The following is a 22,718-nucleotide window of genomic DNA, read 5'->3' on the forward strand; positions in this document are numbered from 1 at the left end:
CAGTCCTGTGGCCACTGCTGAGTTTTCCAAATTTGCTGACATATTAGCAGATAGCATTCTGCTATTTTATATTTAATATGCCCTTAGTTGACATCTGGAAATAACCCATTGCTTTACCTAGTGTTGACTGGTGAATAGTGGATTATCCATGAATTTTTGAGAGAGCATGTAGAAAGAGAAGCAGAGAGATGAGGAAAGACCATTGATAGGGTTACTCTTAGAACAGATGAGGAAGGCAAAATATTTTTTTAAGTTCTGAATCTTAACATGTTATTTTAGAAAATATTGACACTCCGTCCTTTTAACTAGAGCACCTAGATTTTTAAAATAATTTTCTTACTCTCTGTAACTGGTATTTTTGCCTTGGGTCTTAGTCCCTGTGATACATTCTGTAATGAGCCCTGGTGTTCTCCAGAATGTGAGCATCTAATTATTTCTTTCTCCTCCCCTGTCTGTGTTAAAGGTTCCCACTCTAGCCTAAACCTAATCTTTCCACGGCGTCTGATGCAGCCCATATTGGTGTGTCCTCTGCTCGCCCTTCCATTGCCCACGTGGACCTTGCACCCAGCCTTTGCGTTCACCATGTGCCTCTCCTTTGTCTTTGTCGTGTTTTTCTGCCTGTACTCCCTTTTCTGCCTGTACTGATGCTTCACCAGTGAAACTTCTCCAGACACTCTCTGCAGTACAGTTTACAATAACGACACCTTTATCACATTGTACTTGTCTTTTTCACTTAATAGATTCTGAACACCTTCAAGTGAAGACTGTATTTGTTTTTGTCAACCCAGTATCTAAGGCAGTGCCTGGCCAGAGACAGTGTTCAGCAGTTTTCGAGATTTAGGCAATAGAGGCTTAGACCAACAATAGGTTAAATACATTTTAACCTGTTCTTAAGGTTGCATTCCCCAGAATCTGACCTAAGTCAGGAGAAGCAGAGTGTTTCATAGAGACAGTCATGGTGAGCTTCTTCTGCCCTGAAGATAATCTATGTGCTAGACATGACTGACTGTCTGAGAGATGTTCTGAACTGCTAACTTGTGTAGCATGTCCAATGGTAAATTTGGTAGGGATGCATCAGACAGAGAATTGTAGTGCTCTAATATCATTACTGATTCAGGATACCAGTCTCAGATGCATCCAGTCTTTCTCTTCTCCCAAACTAATGAACTGTAGAGAAGGTCTATTTGCTATTTCATGCTTTTGTTTGGTATAAATATCAAAATGTTCCTAGAGTTTATATGATCATGAATGTGTAAGCAGGTAAGGTAGCTTTCTAGAAGTTGTGAAAATTGCAGGACTAATGAGAGTCATTATCTTCAAAAATTTTCATGACTACATTGACTATTCTTTATTCATTTGTGATTGTTTTGGAAATATTACTTTCTAAAAATTTCAACCCCATTGTTTATAGATTAAAGAGATACTTTATTTATGTTTTATTAGGTATAATTGACATATAATAAATTGCATATCTACCTATTATATAAATATGTATCTATGTATATAAAAATGAAGAGAATAAATACTTATCAAATATACAAAGCCATGTATTTGTGTGTGTATTTCTGCTCTATCTCATTGATCTATCTTTTGCCAATACCAACTCTTTTCTTGATTTCTGTAAATTTATAAGATTTTAAAATTATCTTTATGTCCTCTGGAGAAGGCAATGGCACCCCACTTCAGTACTCTTGTCTGGAAAATCCCATGGATAGAGGAGCCTAGTAGGCTGTGGTCCATGGGGTCGCTAAGAGTCAGACACAACTGAGCAATTTCCCTTTCACTTTTCACTTTCATGCATTGGAGAATGGAATGGCAACCCAGTCCAGTGTTCTTGCCTGGAGAATTCCAGGGATGGGGAAGCCTGGTGGACTGCTGTCTATGGGGTCGCTTTAGGTAAAGGTTCATTAGATGAAGGACCAGCAGTCACTAGAAATTGATTAGATTTGGAAATTCTACTGTTACTCATACTACTACTGCCATTACAAATAATTGTGTATTAAACCCTAAACACTTCATATATACTTTCTTATTTAATAGTCGCTTCAAATCTGTGAGTTCAGCATTACTATCATTATTCCCATTTCACAAATGAGAATTGGAGGTGGGGAGTGGGGAGAGGAGAATTTAAGTATTTATTCAGTCATTAATAAAAAAGAAAAAGCCTGAAAATTGAACTGGAATAGAGTTTGAAGTGCCAGAGCCTGGCATATAACAAAAAATGGTAGCCACTGTTGTATTATTCTCATCATTATTATTGTTATTATTATTCCTTATTTATATTAAGTAATTTAATCAAAGTTATCCAGCTAGTAAATGATAACAAATGATAACATGGGAATACCAGACCACCTAACCTGACTCTTGAGAAATCTGTATGCAGGTCAGGAAGCAACAGCTAGAACTGGGCATGGAACCACAGACTGGTTCCAAATAGGAAAAGGAGTACGTCAAGGCTGTATATCGTCACCCTGCTTATTTAACTTCTATGCAGAGTACATCATGAGAACTGCTGGACTGGAAGAAACACAAGCTGGAATCAAGATTGCTGGGAGAAATATCAATCACCTCAGATATGCAGATGACACCACCCTTATGGCAGAAAGTGAAGAGGAACTAAAAAGCCTCTTGATGAAAGTGAAAGAGGAGAGTGAAAAAGTTGGCTTAAAGCTCAACATTCAGAAAGCTAAGATCAGGGCATCCAGTCCCATCACTTCATGGGAAATAGATGGGGAAACAGTGGAAACCGTGTCAAACTTTATTTTGGGGGGTGCCAAAATTACTGCAGATGGTGACTGCAGCCATGAAATTAAAAGACACTTACTCCTTGGAAGAAAAGTTATGACCAACCTAGATAGCATATTCAAAAGCAGAGACATTACTTTGCCGACTAAGGTCCATCTAGTCAAGGCTATGGTTTTTCCTGTGGTCATGTATGGATGTGAGAGTTGGACTGTGAAAAAGGCTGAGCACCAAAGAATTGATGCTTTTGAACTGCGGTGTTGGAGAAGACTCTTGAGAGACCCTTGGACTGCAAGGAGATCCAACCAGTCCATTCTGAAGGAGATCAGCCCTGGGATTTCTTTGGAAGGAATGATGCTAAAGCTGAAGCGCCAGTACTTTGGCCACCTCATGCGAAGAGTTGACTCATTGGAAAAGCCTCTTGGATTGGGGGCAGGAGGAGAAGGGGACGACAGAGGATAAGATGGCTGGATGGCATCACGGACTCGATGGACGTGAATCTGAGTGAACTCCGGGAGATGGTGAATGACGGGGAGGCCTGGTGTGCTGCAATTCATGGGGTCACAAAGAGTCGGACACGACTGAGAGACTGAACTGAACTGAAATGATAACAAAAGAATCCACATCCAGTTATGTTAATTCTACAGCCCTCCATTTCAGTCTAAAAACTGTATGCATTTTTTTGAAGCACAACCCTAAATTTGAGTACCCTATAAGTTAAAAGTAAACAACAAACTATGTCCTTGGAGAAAATACTGAAGATCAAGGGAAAGTGTTTATCATTAAGATCCAGAAGAACATGTCTTTAAAAATGAAGAACTAGAAGAAAATTTTAGAGAAACATTTTATTTTCTTAGAAAAGGGGCTTACATAAAATGAACAGATAAGAGAAGAGCTTCAATGAACAGAACATCATATGAGTTCATTCACCATTGCAATGAAAAGAATAAAATACTTAGGAATATATCTACCTAAAGAAACTAAAGACTTATATATAGAAAACTATAAAACACTGGTGAAAGAAATCAAAGAGGACACTAATAGATGGAGAAATATACCATGTTCATGGATTGGAAGAATCAATATAGTGAAAATGAGTATACTACCCAAAGCAAACTATAGATTCAGTGCAATCCCTATCAAGTTACCAGCAGTATTTTTCACAGAGCTAGAACAAATAATTTCACAATTTGTATGGAAATGCAAAAAACCTCAAATAGCCAAAGCAATCTTGAGAAAGAAGAATGGAACTGGAGGAATCAACCTGCCTGACTTCCGGCTATACTGCAAAGCCGCAGTCATCAAGACAGTATGGTACTGGCACAAAGACAGAAATATAGATCAATGGAACAAAATAGAAAGCCTAGAGATAAGCTCACTCACCTATGGACACCTTATCTTGACAGAGGAGGAAAGAATATACAATGGATTAAGGACATATCTCTTTAACAAGTGGTGCTGGGAAAACTGGTCAACCACTTGTAAAAGAATGAAACTGGAACACTTTCTAACACCATACACAAAAATAAACTCAAAATGGATTGAAGATCCAAACATAAGACCAGAAACTATAAAACTCCTAGAGGAGAACATAGGCAAAACCCTCTCCGACATAAATCACAGCAGGATCCTCTATGACCCACCTCCAAGAATATTGGAAATAAAAGCAAAAATAAACAAATGGGACCTAATTAAAATTAAATGCTTCTGCACAACAAAGGAAACTAGAAGAAAACTGAAAAGACAGCCTTCAGAATGGGAGAAAATAATAGCAAATGAAGCAACTGACAAAGAACTAATCTCAAAAACATACAGACAACTCCTGCAGCTCAATTCCAGAAAAATAAACGACCCAATCAAAAAATGGGCCAAAGAACTAAATAGACATTTCTCCAAAGAAGACACACGGATGGCTAACAAACACATGAAAAGATGCTCAACATCACTCATTATCAGAGAAATGCAAATCAAAACCACAATGAGATACCATTTCACGCCAGTCAGAATGGCTGCGATCCCAAAGTCTACAAGCTATAAATGCTGGAGAGGGTGTGGAGAAAAAGGAACCCTCTTGCACTGTTGGTGGGAATGCAAACTAGTACAGTCACTATGGAGAACAGTGTGGAGATTCCTTAAAAAACTGGAAATTGAACTGCCTTATGACCCCGCAATCCCACTGCTGGGCATACACACTTAGGAAACCAGAATTGAAAGAGACACGTGTACCCCAATGTTCATCACAGCACTGTTTATAATAGCCAGGATGTGGAAGCAACCTAGATGTCCATCAGCAGACAAATGGATAAGAAAGCAGTGGTACATATACACAATGGAGTATTACGCAGCCATGAAAAAGAATACATTTGATTCCGTTCTAATGAGGTGGATGAAACTGAGCCGATTATACAGAGTGAAGTAAGCCAGAAAGAAAAACACCAATATAGTATACTAACGCATATATATGGTAGAAAGATGGTAACGATACCCTGTATGTGAGACTGCAAAAGAGACACTGATGTATAGAACAGGCTTTTGGACTTTGTGAGAGAGGGAAAGGGTGGGATGATTTGGGAGAATGGCATTGAAACATGTATAATATTATATAAGAAATGAATCGCCAGTCCAGGTTCGATGCAGGATACCGGATTCTTGGGGCTGGTGCACTGGGGTGACTCAGAGGTGTGGTATGGGGAGGGAGGTGGGAGAGGGGTTCAGGATGGGGAACACGTGTACACCCGTGGCGGATTCATGTCAATGTATGGCAAAACCAATACAATATTGTAAAGTAATTAGCCTCCAATTAAAATAAATAAATTTAAATTAAAAAAAAGAAAAATTAGCAGGAAAACTAAAACTGGTTTCATACAGTTAAAATATGGATTGGAAAAATAAAAAAGATAGCTGATGTTGTGTAAATAATCACTGATACAGAGGACAAACTTGAGATATTTGTTCCAAAAGCAAAGGAAAAGAGCAGAGAGGTTAAAATTGGGAAAAAAGGTTAAAATTATGATGGAAGAATAGAAAATCAAGCATTGATTTAGGTTTTCATGTTAAGAAATCAGAAATTTTAGGAAAGAAATAGAATCAAGGACAAATGAAGAAAACTTTTATGAGCTAAAAATGATCTAAATATGCCAATTAAAAAGGCTGATATTCCCAGCTAATAGTAATAATATAGAAATATTATGCTGTTGCAGTTTTTGTATTTCATAAGCAGAAAGGAGAATCTTGTAGAGATTAGAGAAAAACAGTTACCTGAATTTCTTTTAATGTTTGAGGAATTTTATTTCTAGTCAAAGAGTATATAAATATAGTCTTTATTATTTGTTGTGTCAAAAAATAGTCCCTTATTTTCTTTGTAAAATTTTTCCCTGGAAACTTGTTGCAGTTGACAAAGTGATGCACCAAAAAAAAAAAAAAAAAATTAGTAAGAGAAAATCCTTAGATATATACTGATAGTTATAAATATCCTGTAACTACTGTAACTAAAGAATTGCAGGTGGATTTTCTACCATCTGAGCCACGAGGGAAGCCCAATAGACTAATAATGAAAATAATAAATAGAAATTTATGTCTAAGTAATGGACAGAGGAGCCTGGCAGGCTACAGTCTATAGGGTTGCAAAGAGGTGGACACGACTGAAGCAACTTAGCATGCAAGCCAAGTATTGTAAATAAGATTATAGACATAATTTCCTATGTAAAATGCAGTTCTTGAATATCAATATCAATAACAATAACAATTATCTGGGTCTCAATTTGCAGATCATTTTTTTTAATTGTTGTAAAATACATGTAACTAAAAATTACCATTTTAGATGTAAAGTTCAGTAGTGTAATGTTTATTCATTTTGTTGGACAGCTGGTCTCTAGAACTTCCTGTTGCAACACTGAAGCTCTGTACCCATTAAATAACAACTCTCTCTTCTCTCTTCCTCCATTCTTCTTTGTTTCTAGGAGTTTTTCTGCTCTAGATACCTCACCTAAGTGAAATCATACAATATTTTGCCTTTTTGTTACTGGTTTATTACAGACTACATTTTTAAGGACTGAAAAGAGGAAGAGATTTAAAGAGACTGGATAACTAAGAATGGCAGACTGATTTTATCCTTTCAGGATAATTTAGTTTGGCTTTTGCTGAAGAGTCTCTATTGTTTGCTTTTATCTCTTTTTCTGCTTAGATTTGTTATCAGGGAAGCCTTCTTCTCTTCGTGGAGTCAAGTACATTCTCAGCCACAATTGACATAATCATGTGTTGTTCTTTGTTGTCATTTGCTTGTTTTTTAATTTTTTTCTCTATTATATGGATAAATTTCCTGACAGTGAACTACCCTCATTTCTGAAATAAACTCTAATGATAATATAGCATATCATTCTTTTGATAACAGTATTGTATTCAATTTAAATATATGAATTGAATGCATTCAGTTTTATCTAGGATTCTCAAAGTTGCATTTAACTGCAACTTATGTTTGCATAAATACATTACATGCATTTATGTTTGCATGACTTTTGGTTGGGTGGTTGCTTGCTTTGTTTTGATAAGGGACACTGCATGTTTATTTATTTAAACTTTGCTGTCCTAATGAAGAGTTTATGAGAGAGCCTTCTTCATAAGGTAGCTTGTCATCATTCTCTACAGCCTGGGAACGTGTAAATAGCATTGAGATTTGAAGGTAAGGTAAAGGATAGCTCAAATCTAGCTGTGCACCCGTCTGTACCTGATGCCATTTTTAAAGGTGGTTTTAAAAATACTTATTTATGTTGTCCTAGAATTTTCAAATTTTAAAGTACACCTGAGCTCATTAAGCTGCCGATTCTAAGCATCTCAGTGGAACCTGAGCTTCTGCATTTCTAATAAGCTCTCAGGTTATGCCAATGCATTTGGTTCTGGAATCACATTTTGAATAAAAGAAGACTAGCATGGTGGTCCCCAAATTTTGTTGCACATTGAAATCACCTAGGGAACTTTTAGAACATCCGCATGTCTGGGACACATCCATACCAATTAAATCAGAATAGCTGGGAGTGGAAACCAAGCATAAATTGTTTTTCATGAACTCCATGGGCTTCAAATGATCAGCGAATTTTGGGAACCACTGTGCAATTTGTTTTGTTCAGGTTCCACTTTGCTGAATTTTGGTTACTTGCCCATTTAAGTTTCAAAGTCAATAAGTTTCATGTTTTAATCTCTCATAATTCTTTTAATGGATTTGGTTTCTATGGTTATGTCTCCCTTCTATTCTTGTACTTGAAGCTTGTAAATAATTTTTTTGTTTTGCTTGACTTTTTAGAGAATCATATTTCCTTTTTTGCTTTAAATATTCCTCTTTTTTCCATATTATTAATTTCAGCTTTTGTCTTTAATTCCCTTTTTAATTTTTCTTGGATTGTTCTGTTGTTTTTCTATGGTGAATAATTTTCCTTTTTTTTGTCTTTTTTTCTTCATTGCTTCCTAGATAGTTGACAGTTTTTCTTTTGATTTTCTGTTTGATTCATTACTAATTTTCTTAATTTTCATGTGGTTAGAAGATATGGTCACTTTATTTTTCGCTTTTAGTTTTATTTGCCAAAGATGAGACAGAATGGCCTGATGGCCAGAAAAAGTTCTCTGCTTTTACGAATTTGTTAACGTTTTCTTTTTGGTAAAGGACATGATCAATTTTTATAAAATGTCTGTGGATATACCAACAAAGTATAAGTTGTATTTGAATGATAGAAAGTGAGTCTTTATCTAGCAGTCATGTTCACATCTAAGAGAAATGTATTCTGAATTCTCACTATAATTATACTTTTATCAAGTTTCTTGTATTTTATTGGCTTTCATTTTATGCATTTTCCAGAATATTTTTGGTGAATGTGAGATATGTGATTTATCTTCTTCATTAATTATGTACTTCATTAATAATGTTCTTTATCCTGTTTATTGTAATTCACCTTAAATTGCATCTTAACCATTGCTAATAGACACTGATTTTTTTTTAATTTGCCAAAATTCTTTGCTTACTATTTTATTTTCAATGTTTTGTTCTTATTCTCATTTTGTTTTAAGTATGTTCCTTAAAAATAGCTAGATTTTGTATGCTTTAGTTAATCTAATGCTCTCTATTGGATAATTCAGTTCAATCTTGTTGTAATGATTGATATACTTGATTTTATTCTTCCTATTTTACTTTATACTAATCATGTATTTTCACATCTTATATCCTTATTTTGGCTGTCTTGATTAGCTCCTATTACATTTTGTTTCCTCACTGTAAAATTCTACCTTCCCTTTCTTACTCTTAGAATTAAACACCTCTTTTGTTATTATTTGAAAAAAATAATACAGCCTGACTTACAGTAATACATATTGACTTAGTGGTACTATGATTATCATCTGTATTTTAAAGAAGAGAAATAGGGGGCATAGAACAATTGCTTAGCTTTCCTTAAGTTTACATAGTAAGTGACAGAGTTAATTTATTAGTATAGTTTAATATAGTTTAATATAATTATATTAATTATAGTATATTATAACAATATATAATATTTATTTTACTATAATGTCAATACAGTAAAAATAAACATAGTCCACTTAGTAAACCATAAAGTATATGTGCTAAGAAATTTTAAAACCTGCAAAAATTGATTTTCTTTAATAATTTGTAATAATACTATTTCAAGGCCAGACAATAGGAATAAATTTCTTGAAAGACTAATAGTTGTCTAAGAATCTTTGCTGAAACAGATTCTGGGAAGATGATTTTACCAGTGAGTTTTTCTAGACTTTCAACTTTTTGTATTTTATTTTCATAAAGGATAGTGACTCATCCAGTCCATTTTATGAAGCACACATATAACCCTGATGTAAAAACTTAGAAAATAAAATACAAAAATTCCTACAAAAGTGTCCCACCTACATATAGGGAATTTGGAAGAAACTGTCAATAAACCAGTTCAACAGTAAATTAAAGAGGTATGTACCATGAACCAACAAAGATAATATAAGAATTCTGTAATATGTAACAACAAAAAATGCTGTAAGGGATAAAAAGGATAATCTCTACAAGACCAAAAAGGCATTTAATAATAATAACTATTCTGATCAGAAAACTGTAAAAAACTATGAGAAAACTAGAAACAAGTGAATATGTCAAATACTGAGAAAGAAATCAATCATCAATGAATAGCCAAATTATTACTAAAAGTATTCTCGTTAATATTATGAGTAAATATTCCTGCTAGCACTCCTATTATTTACATGTATTTGAATGTTCTCTTCAAAGAAATAATGAGTATGTCTCTGAAAAAATCCTACCTTATTATAATTAGTGAAAATTATAGCATTAATGTAATGATATCTTTTCTCTATCAACTATCCACAATTAAAAACAAATCCCATTAATATGTCTAATATGTAATTCTGGCAACAGGAAAGTGACATGAAACACTCACGATCTACCCGAGGGAATATAAATTGGCAAAAACCTTTATGGAAAGTAGCTTGACAGTTTTTACCAAGAGCTTTAAAAGAGTTTATGTCCTTTGACCCAGTAATTCCACTTCTGGGAACTCCAGCCTAAGAAAATCACAAGAATTGCTGACAAAGATTTGTGTACAAGGATGTTAATGGCAGTGCTGTTTATAATATTTTTTTAAATGGGAAATAACCTAAAATGCCAAACAATAGGAGAGTGGTCAAATAAAGTATGAGACAGCCATGCAGTATAATATGATAACAGGCATTAAAATCATGCTATTTAATTTAAAGGAAAGATATAATGTTAATTAGAAAAAGTCAGGATATGCATTTATTTAAATTTGATATCAATTTTATAAAAATACATGTTTATATGCTATATATGTAGGAAAATTTTAATTGACTGGAAGGAAAAACTAAACAAACAAAAAAATATATTAATGTAGTACTATCAGAGTGTGTTAAAGTCAGAAAAGTTCTCTCTGCCAGATCATGTAAATAACCATCAGGGATTTACATTTCATATTGAAGCACAAACTTCATTCTAAACTAATACTAAAATATTATCCTTAGCTGTAGGCAGAGGTTCAGTCTCTGTGCAGAGAATCATTGTCTTTGCAATAATTAGTGTATCTATTTTATAATCATAGTTTCCATCCTTAACCATTGACAGTTCAGACCAGTTAGGAAACTGAAGAGACCCCTGTCTTAGAAAATCACCAGTTTGTTAGGTTTCGTAGCTGAAGTTTTATGAAGATCAGCAAAGAGTTAGTATGAAATAATCCAGTGTTCTTGCCCTTTGCATCCATTAGCAAAAGGATTTAGGCATCTTTACACTCGGTTGAAGGAAGTGAACAATTGGAATCCCACAGCTGGAGCATGCCTGTGTGATATCCAGTGTCCTCTTCTTTTTCCAAATGCGCAACGTAAGGAAACAGGAAAACCGCCATGTAAGAAAGCGTGGACTCTAAGTGTTTCAGTGGGCTTTTGAGACACTCTTATCCAATTTCCTATCCATAATGAGAATTCTTAAATGCAGTAGCGGGGGGAGGGGTCTTGATATCCACTGGGAAACCCCCTATGTTTGCAGATACAAGTTTCCTCATCTGTAAAATGATAACAACTTGAGGATAACTACGAACTTGGCATGAACTCATGCTTTCTAAGATTTTCGTAGCTTGGCGTGTCTTGGTTATTATTACCTTTGCAAGGTTTCACATTCCTTTCTAGGACTTTTTTTATTGGGTGACAAACCTGTTTACTGAGCCAAAAAAACAGTTCCTGGACTATGCAGAATAAGTCTAATCCACCATCTACATTAACAGTCCTTCAAATACTCGAAGACAGCTTTCATGAATTTAATAACTGCTTTCTGTGGGTTTTTTTTTTTTTAATTTCAAGAATAGAACACAGTAGACCATAAAAATGAGCCATTATCAGTCTTCCTTTGGATTTTCTGTGTGAATGTTGTTTAACATTTAAATGGTGCTGATTATAATTTGAGATATTAGCAGTTAGATATGCCATTGTGTCACTCTGTTATTGTTTGTAAAGGAGGTTAAACACTATATTAACTTCTGAGCAGTGATTTATTGTTGCTTTTGTTAGAGAAAAATAAAAAGTGTAAAATAATATAATTTGATATTGCCTTTGAGAATTTTCAGTTTGCAAAGGTCTTTATTTCCTACTCAATTTTATTTTTTAAAAAGCATACATGTAGTGTAAATACAGCATCACATAAATGCTAAGTTGTTCTTTGCTTCCTGGCATAAGCTGTTGTGTAATATTGCTCTGTAACCATTAAGCAGCTGCTCTGTCTCAGAGATGCTCATATTTCCTTTGGTAGATAAAGGGAGTTTGCTAAATGAATGTCTCCAAATTGCTTTAAGATCTTTGGCCTTTGTGGCAGCTATTCTAGATTCACAGTGGTCTATATAATACATGCAAACCGTGTTTTTAGAAGGCCCCAACAGCCTGGAGGTTACAGATGGGGTTGTGTTAACAGCAAGAACCTGCATTGTGCTGAGTCTTACCTTCTATACTGTATAGCAGGGCTCATGACTCGCTGCGTGATCCTCTCCAGTTATTTTGCCAGAGTCCTTAAGTACTATCTCTTGTATGCTTGTGAGCAAGCACAATTAGCTGTCCAAGTACCGTATCATCCCCTGATTCTTTTCTTTAGGCTGCCTCATCTTGGGTAATGCCTGTCCACTGTAAAGGCTGTGCTGCATGCAGAGATGCATGAAGGGGGCAGCTGTCTGCTTCGGGTGTCTCTCCCAGGCTTCCAGTTGGCTGATTCCCACCAACCCCCATCCCTGCCCCACATAAGGTCATGGTGTCATTGTTATCTTGCTATGCCCCATGCAGGAGTGGAGCCCAGTGGGACCTATGATGTTGCAATTTTGCTTGTGGGTGCCAAAGCAGTTTGGACCTACTTCTAATGCCTTTCACAGTTTTAGTAAAATAGCTCTTTCAGTTTTCCTTGTAGATCCAAATTCCTTGGAACTCGGGGAATTGGGGATAGGGAGTGGAGAAGCATCCTGCAACTTTCTGAATTGCCTTCCCTTTTCCATGTGATAGTCATTGTGTCTGTCTATGTGTGACTGTCTTACTTTCTTCTTCCTGGTAGGATTACCTTGAGGTGACTATTTGCTACCTTAGGATTTGGTTCCTCATGGACCACGCATCACTCCATCTTAATGAATATGACTAGAGCGTGAAGCAAATAGAGTCCACTCTGGAGTAATAAGGAAATGAACTTCAGATAATATCCATATAGTGAAATGTTAGCCTGTATTGTTCAGTCACTAAGTCATATCTGCCTCTTTGTGACCCCATAGATTGCAGCACCCCGGCCTTCCCTGTCCTTCCCTATCTCCCAGAGTTTGCTCACATTCACGTCCCTTGAGTCAGTGATGCCATCCAACCATCTCGTAATCTGTCACGCCTTTCTTCTCCTGCCCTCAACCTTTCCCAGCATCAGGGTACACGTGGTATAATTCGTATAAATGAATTGAAATATTTACCATTTACTCACTCATTTGTCAATTTATAAATATTTGTGAACTGTTTGAACACTGCTAGTGCCTTGGTAGTTATTTTATGCTAAATGCCTAGAGCTGTACATTAGTTACACAACAGAGTTAGAGATATAATCTGACTGTAATCATTACACTTTCCCATTCTGCCCAATAACTTAAATAAACTCCTAGGCAAACAAATTCCAGGGAATAACAAGAATCAGTAAAATTATCCTTCAGTCTTGAGCTATCTTTATCTTCATTGTTATAAAATTATTAAGGTATGCATTTGTGACCATGTTTCAAAAAGTTGAATTTTAGAGTTTTTTTCTGCAAGTGTTTGCTGGTTAGTGTATATGTGGGCTCTGAGTTAGTTGTTAGGGGAGAAACAGAGATGAACAAAACCCAGTTACTCCCCCAAATAAGAAAAAACACAAGACTTGAAAACAGTTATCTTAGAAAACTTGAATGTACAACGTGATGTAAAGTAAGTACAAACCCGGTGCTGTGTGAATATAGAAAAAGAGATCAATTTTAGCTGGCGTAGGGGTTGGGAGAGGAGGGTGGAGAAGCAGTTTATGGAGCAGGTGGTGGCTGAGCTGGACACGGAAGGCTGAGAGTTGAGTGTGGATAGAGGGCCTTCTGATCAGAGGCAGCTATGTGAGAACGGCCTGAGCGTGGGCCTTTACAGAGTGAATAACCTTGTCTGGTTGGTTAAGCACGCGAGCTGTCATCATAATAAGTAAAGTCTCTATATTTAATGTACTTGTCATATGTGGAATGTTGACTATACATAAAGTACAGTGTAAGCTATTATACTTTAGAACAACAAAAACAATAATGATAACCAATCAGGAAATTAAAACTGTCTTTGTCTCCAGCTACAGAGCGGGAGTTGATGTCCTTTTCTGTCTCAGTGGCTTTTAGCGCTTGGTACAGTGGTATCTATCTGAAAGTTTTTCAGTAATCACTGAAATGAATTCAGCCTGACAGAAAATTAATTGCTCAAGAAGTAGGCGTTTCTTAAAATAGAGCTGCATTAAGTGGGGACATTTAGTTCTTATCCTCTTAAAAATGTATATCTTTTTTAAAGTGATGATTTAATATGAGACCTGAGTTTTATCACCAGCTGAGATCTCATAATTTCTTCTCATTCTTTCATTCTTTTTTCTAAAGAAGGTGAATGGATGGATATAAAACAGTGTTCAGACAGCCTTCAGACATATACAGCTCCTCTGTTTATTCCCAACAGTGAAGTATATGTAGTAATTAAATGATTTTCTGTCTTTTCATGCTATGTATGGTTAAAAAGTAGGGCGGTGACTCTCATTCTGGTTAAGTTTCTAAATGGTTATTTATAGTTATCTTGAGACTGGAATTCAATGTGTATATTTCAGTGTGTGCGTGATTGTTGCCTCCATGAGCCAGTCCTAATTTATTGGTAACGTTTAATCTGTGCCTACTCTGCGTTTTATAGTTTTATCTCACTTATTCATAACTCTGTAAGGTGGCTAATTTTATTGATATTATCTTTAATATATGAATGAAAACTCTGAGGCACAAAGAGTCTAATGTTCCAGGACAATTATTATTATTAATTCCTATAAGTTCATTATTAATTATTATGATTAATTATTCCAGGATGCCATGGTGGCAAAGTGTAGTCAGGAGTCAAAGCCCAGCTCTTTGACGTGAGTGTACCATGTTGCTAAACCACTCGTGCCTGTCTTTCCTACACTAAATCCAATCTCTCAGTCAGCCCCAAAGTGCTCTGCAGCATTGGATCAAATTGCCATTTCTTGGAATTTAGAGTTTTTTCCTGGAAGCATTCGAATACTGAGGATTTTCACACTTATTCTCTTCCTGGGGCAGCGGAGAGTATCCACATTCCGTCTACCTGAGGTGTTCTTCCCCTCCTCACCACCGTTAAACTTTCTTCTCGTTGGCTAGAACCTGGCGACAGGACAGTCGGTGAGAGTCCCATCTCCAGTCCTGGGCAGAGCTAGGCCAGCCAGAAAGCCTGTTTGACTTAACTCTGGCTCCTGACCGGTGGAGGTCCCTGAGGGGTCAGGAGGCATTCCTGGAGGTCTGGCCTCACCACTGTTTGCCAGAAAAAGGATCCTGTTTTTGAAATGGAGTACCAGGGAGTGGCAGCAGGGTGAGAAAGCAGTGAAATTGTGTGAGGTATATTAAAGGTGCACGGAAATAGGTCCGTGTGAAGTATTTGCTCTGTGTGCCGGTTCTGCTTTTGTGTGATTCAGGAAGGGAACAAAGGTGGGAGGGCTGGTAACAGCAACTCACTTTTCTTTACTCAGGGAAGGATTTGTTAAAGAACAGTGGTTTCCAGAGATCTTTGAAGTAATTCCAACAAGGTGCTAATTGTGGTTGTGGTTTTCCTTTTTCTTTCTTTTTTTTTTTCAAATGGTTGGACTTTAGTCTACCAGGTGCTACTGGCCGAGGGCCCCTAAACCTTCATTCCCTATGCATGAGCCAGGCAAATAAAACCAGACCAATTGCCTTGTACACTTGGAAAGTTACAATTTTTTTCTGAGAGATTATTTAGCTTCTAAACTGTAAACTTTTGTTTTAAAAGACCCAGTTTGCATTTCACCAGCATTTTGTTTTTAATGTGTCTTTGTTGTACGCATACTTGGTTTTGAGTCGAACCTTCGGTTTGAAACACTTGAGTGAATTCTAGTGTTAAATCATTTATTTGCTTCCTGCTTAAGTTGATCTCTTTCCTCTTGATGTTTATTTTCAGGATACCTTGAGGATAGTTTTGTAAAATCTGGAGTCTTCAATGTATCAGAACTTGTGAGGGTATCCAGAAGTAAGTAAACTCTTTTCTTATTATTTAATTATACAGTATGACTTAAAATGTTTTATATTTTGAAAGTGAAATACAGTATGAAGGGAACTATGTATTAGGAGAATTTGAGCTTCTAAAATCTCTAACTTTTTGATTTCACAAGTGAATTTGTCTGGCTTTCTGAAATATTTGCATTTAAATCAGTACTTTTTGTAGTACAAAAATAATTTGGAGTTTGTTCTGCTTGCTGTGTTGTTGGTGTTCATTTAATTCACTGTTCACTCTGTGACCATAGATGGTCATTTATATCAAAGGAAGTGTGATTAATTAAATGTACTCGGTGTTGTTATGATAACCCACATAAGTTTCCTGTAGATAAGTGCTTTTTCATTTTGCTAACATTTTGGTGGGGGCTTGGAGATGTACAGGATATACACGCTAACAGGCAGAGTGTAGAGGGATGCAGAAATTAACTTTGCAGATTGTGGTTGGATATAGATAGAAAGCATTGTTATCCAAAACAATGCCAAATTGTTTTCACTGGCCACCTCACCTGAGACACCATTCTTGGCAGCCGGGAGGAGAATTTTCTCGAGTAAGTTTACCTGGTCAGCTAACTAAGCAAGGAGGAAGTTTTCTTGATTACCTCTTTTAGTTATTATGATGGTGTCTGCAGATATATGTAAGAGGCAGTTCTTATCTCATTGATTATGCTGAAGGGAGTGACTCATTTCTACTTGCTCTCTTCTTTGATTTAGCTTATGTATGTACCTTTGATGGCTGTATTTTCACCTGGCATTTTGATAGGGAGTGTCACAGTTTGAAATGGTTTATTCAGATGATGTAGGGCCACTCTGGTCCCTGTTTAAGCTGTGTTTTTCACTTGGGTCAAATTCAGAGGTCATGAACAAGAATTATGATGATCCAAAAAGAACAACAACAACAACAAAAAGAGCTGCTGAGGCTAAGTATAGGTAGTACTTTAGCATGGCATTCAGTGAAGTAGTCTCCAATGCCATAGGTAACTTTGTCTTTGGAACTGTAGTTTCTCGAATTCAGATTTCTGAAGTGACAAGTGCACCTAGCCTGTGTTTCAGAGAGTTCTGTAAATAAACATTTAAGACTTTAGTAGCATCCTTTCTGACATAATTCTGCAGTGGATAAATATTATGCCCCAAATACTTCTGCCTTTGTCTGTTGACTAAGGAGTAGTATAAGTGACGAGAACTTCATATCCTGTATCCCTGTGTCTATTGGATTCATGTTTGCTAGGCAAGAGGATTTTGTTGGTCTATTTCACTGACCAAGGCCATGAGACTTCTGTGTTTTTCCTGATCAATATGTGTGTGCTAAGACTGCAGTATTTGAACTTTTTATGTTTATTTTTAATTTGTAAAGGAACGTGCCTGAGTGACTTACTACCACTTAATGGCATTGTGTAAGAAAGGGAGTATTTGAAGGTGTGTGTGTGTGTGTGTGTGTGTGTGTGTGTGTGTGTTGCTCTTTAGCAGAGAGGCTATGCTGCTACAGTTATGAGGCTTTATGAAATTATTTGTTTAAATTTGTAATTTTCTCAGTTTTATATTTCTATCCTTCTTAGAAGGATAATAGTGTTATCTGTCAGAAAATATTATTAATTCCTCATTAGAGGTAACATTATGTTAGATGCTATGGGAGAGCCATATAAAAACTTATAAAAACCCAGATTGATACTGTGAGAAATCTGAATTTGAAACTTAAAAAATATATTTCTGTAACAGTTCAGAAGTGAGGTAAATTTAACATACATCATTCATTCTTTCTTAAATCACACTCTCCTCTCAGAGATTTTTAAGTTATCTGTTATAACAAGCATTACTGATTTGTAATTAGTATGTTAGTTATCTATATTCATTCATTAGCTAATTAATTCAGCAAACATTTTCTATCCCCTATGTAAATAGGTGTCTCTGAAATGCTTGAGAAGTTATTCTCCTAAGTGTTTAATATATCTACATTATAACCTTATTTATACAATTGAACTTCATTGTTTATGAAATACGGTTTGCTAAGTAAACATCAACTTCAGCACAACCCTGTTGCTGTACATCACAAATTCTGACTTGAGGGTTTACGATACGTTAATGGTTTCTGTCCTGTGGGGTTTTACTCTGGTATGACCCTCTAATGTGCATGTTGACTTTAGCTAATGAAGCTGTTCAATTTTAGGATAGTGATCTTTCTGGTGAACGATATTATCTCCATCTTAAAAGTTGATTTAGGATCAGCTTTTGGAGTGAGGAGAACAATAAGAGAGATTAAGGGTTGCCCTCTAACCCTTAGAATCTGAGGTTCTTCTGAGCTTGGTTTCTAAGAGGATATTGGCAGCCTCTTAAACATGATTTGCAGCCTTAAGGCCCCTTGCTGCTCTCTGGGAGAGGTGCTAACAATGATCTTTGCATCTGATAGAAGTTTTTCCTGAGGCTTTTAAATAGGCCTATCTGCCGGGACTTGCTGTTCTTATACACTTTGTCATTAGATAATTTTTGTGCATGTGCTGCTTTAGAATTTGGCCGTGTTCATTATTAATCTACTTTAATTTCTGTAATCTCCCATTTAGTGTCAAAATCTACACTAAATTTTACATTGCTTGTGTGTAAATCTGTATACAAAATGGTTTTGTTTTTTCTTAAGCCATGACTTTACTCTCCGTCTTGTCCTCACACCCCTGCCCCAGTTTTAATGAGACTTAGTTGACATGTAGCACTATATAATTTTAAGGTATATAGCATAATGACTTGACTGACATACACTGTGAAATACCATAGTAAGTTTAGTTAATGTCTATCATCTCATGCAGTCATGCAGCTGTCAAATAGAGAGAGAAAGAGAAAATGGTATTTCCTTGTGATGAGAACTCTTAGGATCTACTCTCTTAACTGCTATATATATATATATATATATATATATACTGCATTAGCTATAGTCATTGTTTTGTACATTACTTCCCCAGCATCTATTTATTTTATGACTAGAAGTTTGTACATTTTGCTGACTTCCTCCAATTCTCCCTCCCCACTAATACCCACTTCTAGTAAACTTTTCTATGAGCTTGTTTTTTGTTTGTTTAGATTCCACATATAAGTGAGATCATACAATATTTGTAAATAAATTATTTGTGTTGCTTCCTTGATATTTTAAAATAATCCTTCTGGTACAAAATTTAGAAAAAAAAAAAATTTCCAAAGATCTGTAATTGTCATTTTCCTATAAATTATACTTAGTATGCTTATGGTCAAGCAATCTGTGTTGACTGTCATGCCATATGTTTATTAAATAGGAACTACGAATCTTTGTCTAAATATTGCATGAGCTTAATAAATTGCAGCTAATTGATATAAGATATAACATGTAAGTTTCCTGTTGGTAACTCAGTTCTTTGAATTGTATCCATTATTACCGTCGAAAGCCAAACAGATTGTTTTACTTTCACTGAGCCCCTCAAATGCCTCCTTCCAGCACTACTCTGCTTTCCAATGTCACGTAGAACATGGTTCTAATAATAAACTTTAAAGCATGTGGTTATTGTGGGATTTCTTACCTTGCATTTTTTTTTAACCTCTGGTGTACCTCAAGCCACAACAAGCAACTACATTTTAACTGTCCAAAGAACTGAAGCCATTAGGCATAGTTATACATTGAAAACTAGCATGTTTATATAAAATGAAGCTAGATCATATTATGTAATATGAACAACCTAACAGCAGGCAGAAACTGCAGATCTTTAGAGCTGAGACTAATCTTGTATGTATTAATTTATTTTGACATAATTTTTAATAGAGCTATATCCATTGTATATTCCTTGATTATTTCTCTGCAATAAAGCATGTACCTTCTAATCACATTTTCTAAAAAGATACTTTGTTAGTCTTGGCCTGCCTGATATTGAAATACAATTCAACTGATAGTGAACACATTTCAGATGTCTATTAAAAATTCTACGTAAGAAAAATTCCTTGAAAATCAATGGTCCCTTTGGAATTTTATACTCAACATGAGGTTAATTTGGAGAAAGGGGAAGATAAAGTGGACTCTCTGTTGTAGTGTGAATCTCAGAGGCTCTAGAGTTTTGTTGCCATGGGCTAGAATAGACTTTCCCTCATTGATGATCTTGAAGGCCTGGTGAAAACAGGTGAAGAAATAGAATTTATTCTTAATCATTGTCCTTTGACTCCAGCCTGGCTGATCTCCACCTTGCATGTCATCTCTGCCCATGACCTTGTTCTTGTAGCAACTGCCATTTAGAGTAACTTCCCTTTAGTACCCACCTCATCCTCTAGAGCCCTGGGCCAGCTGTGGCTTTCTGCAGATTTCTTGGACCATTCAAGCTTATATTGGATTCTTCTTCCCTTGAAATCCTATAGCATTTGTTGATCATGTCATTCTTTTGGAAGTTCCACTATAATCTGCATTATGCTTGTATTTCCGTGCTTTTCATGACTGTTTTGTTTACCCAACTTGTTGCCCAATGTGTCTTATTAAGGACAGGAACTATCTTATATCTCAGACAGTTTTGTGTCCCTTTCGGCACCTGTCGGTAATGGATACAATAACTTGTTGAATGCACAGACCTTCAGTGGATAGATTCATTTGTACCTATTTACTGCTATTCATAGGTTTTTGGACCATTTCATCTTTGCTAACCACTGTAGGTTGCCAGGGAAGAGTTTTGGGGGAGAAAGCAAGAAAAGGGAACTCACACTTGTTGAATATCTGTTATCCACTAGGCATCATGATAGACTTTTATCATTCCTTACCTCATTTCATCCTCAAAATAGTCATATTTGATAGCTTATTATAATTCTCATTTTACAGTTCAGGAAACTGAGGTTTATAGCACATAAATGGCAGAGGGAGTTAAAATATTAAGTCTGTCTATTTCCCAGTACTCTCCTCATTCTAACACAATGTGCTGCCTGAAAGATTTATTCAAGAAGTTTAGAAACCAATTTTAAAAACTTAAAAAGCCGTAATCCATGGTATGACAACCAATACTAACATCAAAAATCTCAGTTCACAATAAATCAGCAAACTAAAAAGACTTCTTGATTTATACCTTAAAGTATAAAACTCCTAGAGTATATTTTAAATGACTTATGAAGTTGGGCATATAAACTTTTTAAAAAAGAAGACACAGAGTAAAACTGTACTTCCCATTCATATATGAAACCGAATATGTATTTTGGAAAAAGAAATCTTGACTTTTATTTCATATTTGTTGATTTTACTTATATACTTGCCTAATACAATAATTATTTTTATATCAAATAATTATAAATATGATATCTAATGCACTTTAACATTAATGTTAATATTATTATAAAATAATATTTTATGGAAATATTTTAATTTGATTTATTTAACAATAATTTGATTTTTAAGAGCTGAGTTAGTACAAAGGGGCTTGCTTTGTCCTGAGCAATAATCAGCATGTGTGTTCCCTGTGGCGCACCCATAGACTAGTGGGATGGCAGATGTAGTGACGGCTAACAGTAAGGACTGAATGAAGAAGCTTGGGCAGTGCGAGTAGAGGAAGGGATAACCAGTGATGACCGTTTTAGTGCCTTGAGTTTCCACACTTGAACACTGGCATAGTGAGGATGCTTGCAAGTCTTAACCAGTGGGCGGTTGATACTAGAGTCTTAAGGGAAAGAGAATTCCTCTCATCCTTGCCCAGAGGCATGGAAAATATGAGATTGTTACACCTGAATAGAGATGACAGTACGAAATGCCATCCCCAATGCTCTTTTTGTTGTCTTATTCCTCAGCGCCCATAACCCAGGGAACTGGAGTCAACTTTCCAATTGGAGAAATCCCAAGCCAACCATACTATCATGACATGAACTCGGGGGTCAATCTTCAGAGGTCTTTGTCTTCTCCACCAAGCAGGTAACTGAGAGAGGAACTGCTTTTCTTCTCAGTCTGGTATGCAAATAAGTAGGTAGGGATACATGCACATAGATACGTTGGCCGGTAAACACGGGGAAATAAAACAAACAGTTCAAGATTTTTTGCTGATTTTTCACAGAGTTTTAATCTTTCTTGGTTAAACTTATTTTGAAATTTGAAAGTTAAGTGTAATTGTTGTTCAGAGCATTTTAAACAATCATTTCGGGGGTGGGGGGACAAGGGAACTATGAAAATGTATTAATATGATTTTTATCTTCTATGAAGTATTGTAATTTCACAAGTCATATAATTATTTTGGTGACCTTAAAAATGATGTTGCCCTGGTTTAGGATTGATCCACCCAACTTTTATCCTAATAGCATGTCCAAATTGGGGATAATGAAGTGAAAAATAAAATGTATCATTTATTTAACTTTAAAAGGCCTTATTCTAGGCCACAGGTTTCCCAAGTTCTTCCATTAGTTGATGCTCTTTGAATAATTTAGTTAACTTTTAGTTACCAGTGAAAGTATTACCTGCTCTGAGATTTGGCTGAACCAGTTGGGAAAGAGCTACAGTGAGGTGACTTTGTCTTTTAGTTCTCTGCTGACATTCTCATTTATCTCTCTTAACCTTCTAATTGTAACCTTCAGGAGTTTAAAAGGAAATCTTCTATTTAAATGAGGGAAAATTAGCTTGGAAAGTTATTGTGCATTAGAATTTCATGATATGTTCCTTTATTGTAGAATGATAGA

The 22,718-nt window shown here is 35.8% G+C and overlaps 1 protein-coding gene across 7 annotated transcripts in view; it reads left to right on the forward strand.

Annotated features, from left to right (window-relative positions):
* Nucleotides 1-22,718, forward strand: part of NFIB (nuclear factor I B) — a 484,350-nt gene that overhangs the window by 392,778 nt on the left and 68,854 nt on the right. For all 7 annotated transcript variants that reach the window (XM_068973907.1, XM_068973908.1, XM_068973912.1 and 4 more), the window contains exons 4-5: nt 15,988-16,056; nt 21,843-21,963. In XM_068973907.1, the coding sequence (XP_068830008.1) occupies nt 15,988-16,056; nt 21,843-21,963 (190 nt within the window). The remainder of the gene's footprint in view (nt 1-15,987; nt 16,057-21,842; nt 21,964-22,718) is intronic.

The sequence above is a fragment of the Capricornis sumatraensis genome, chromosome 6 (genome assembly GCF_032405125.1).
Source record: "Capricornis sumatraensis isolate serow.1 chromosome 6, serow.2, whole genome shotgun sequence".
Taxonomy (NCBI): Eukaryota; Metazoa; Chordata; class Mammalia; order Artiodactyla; family Bovidae; genus Capricornis; species Capricornis sumatraensis.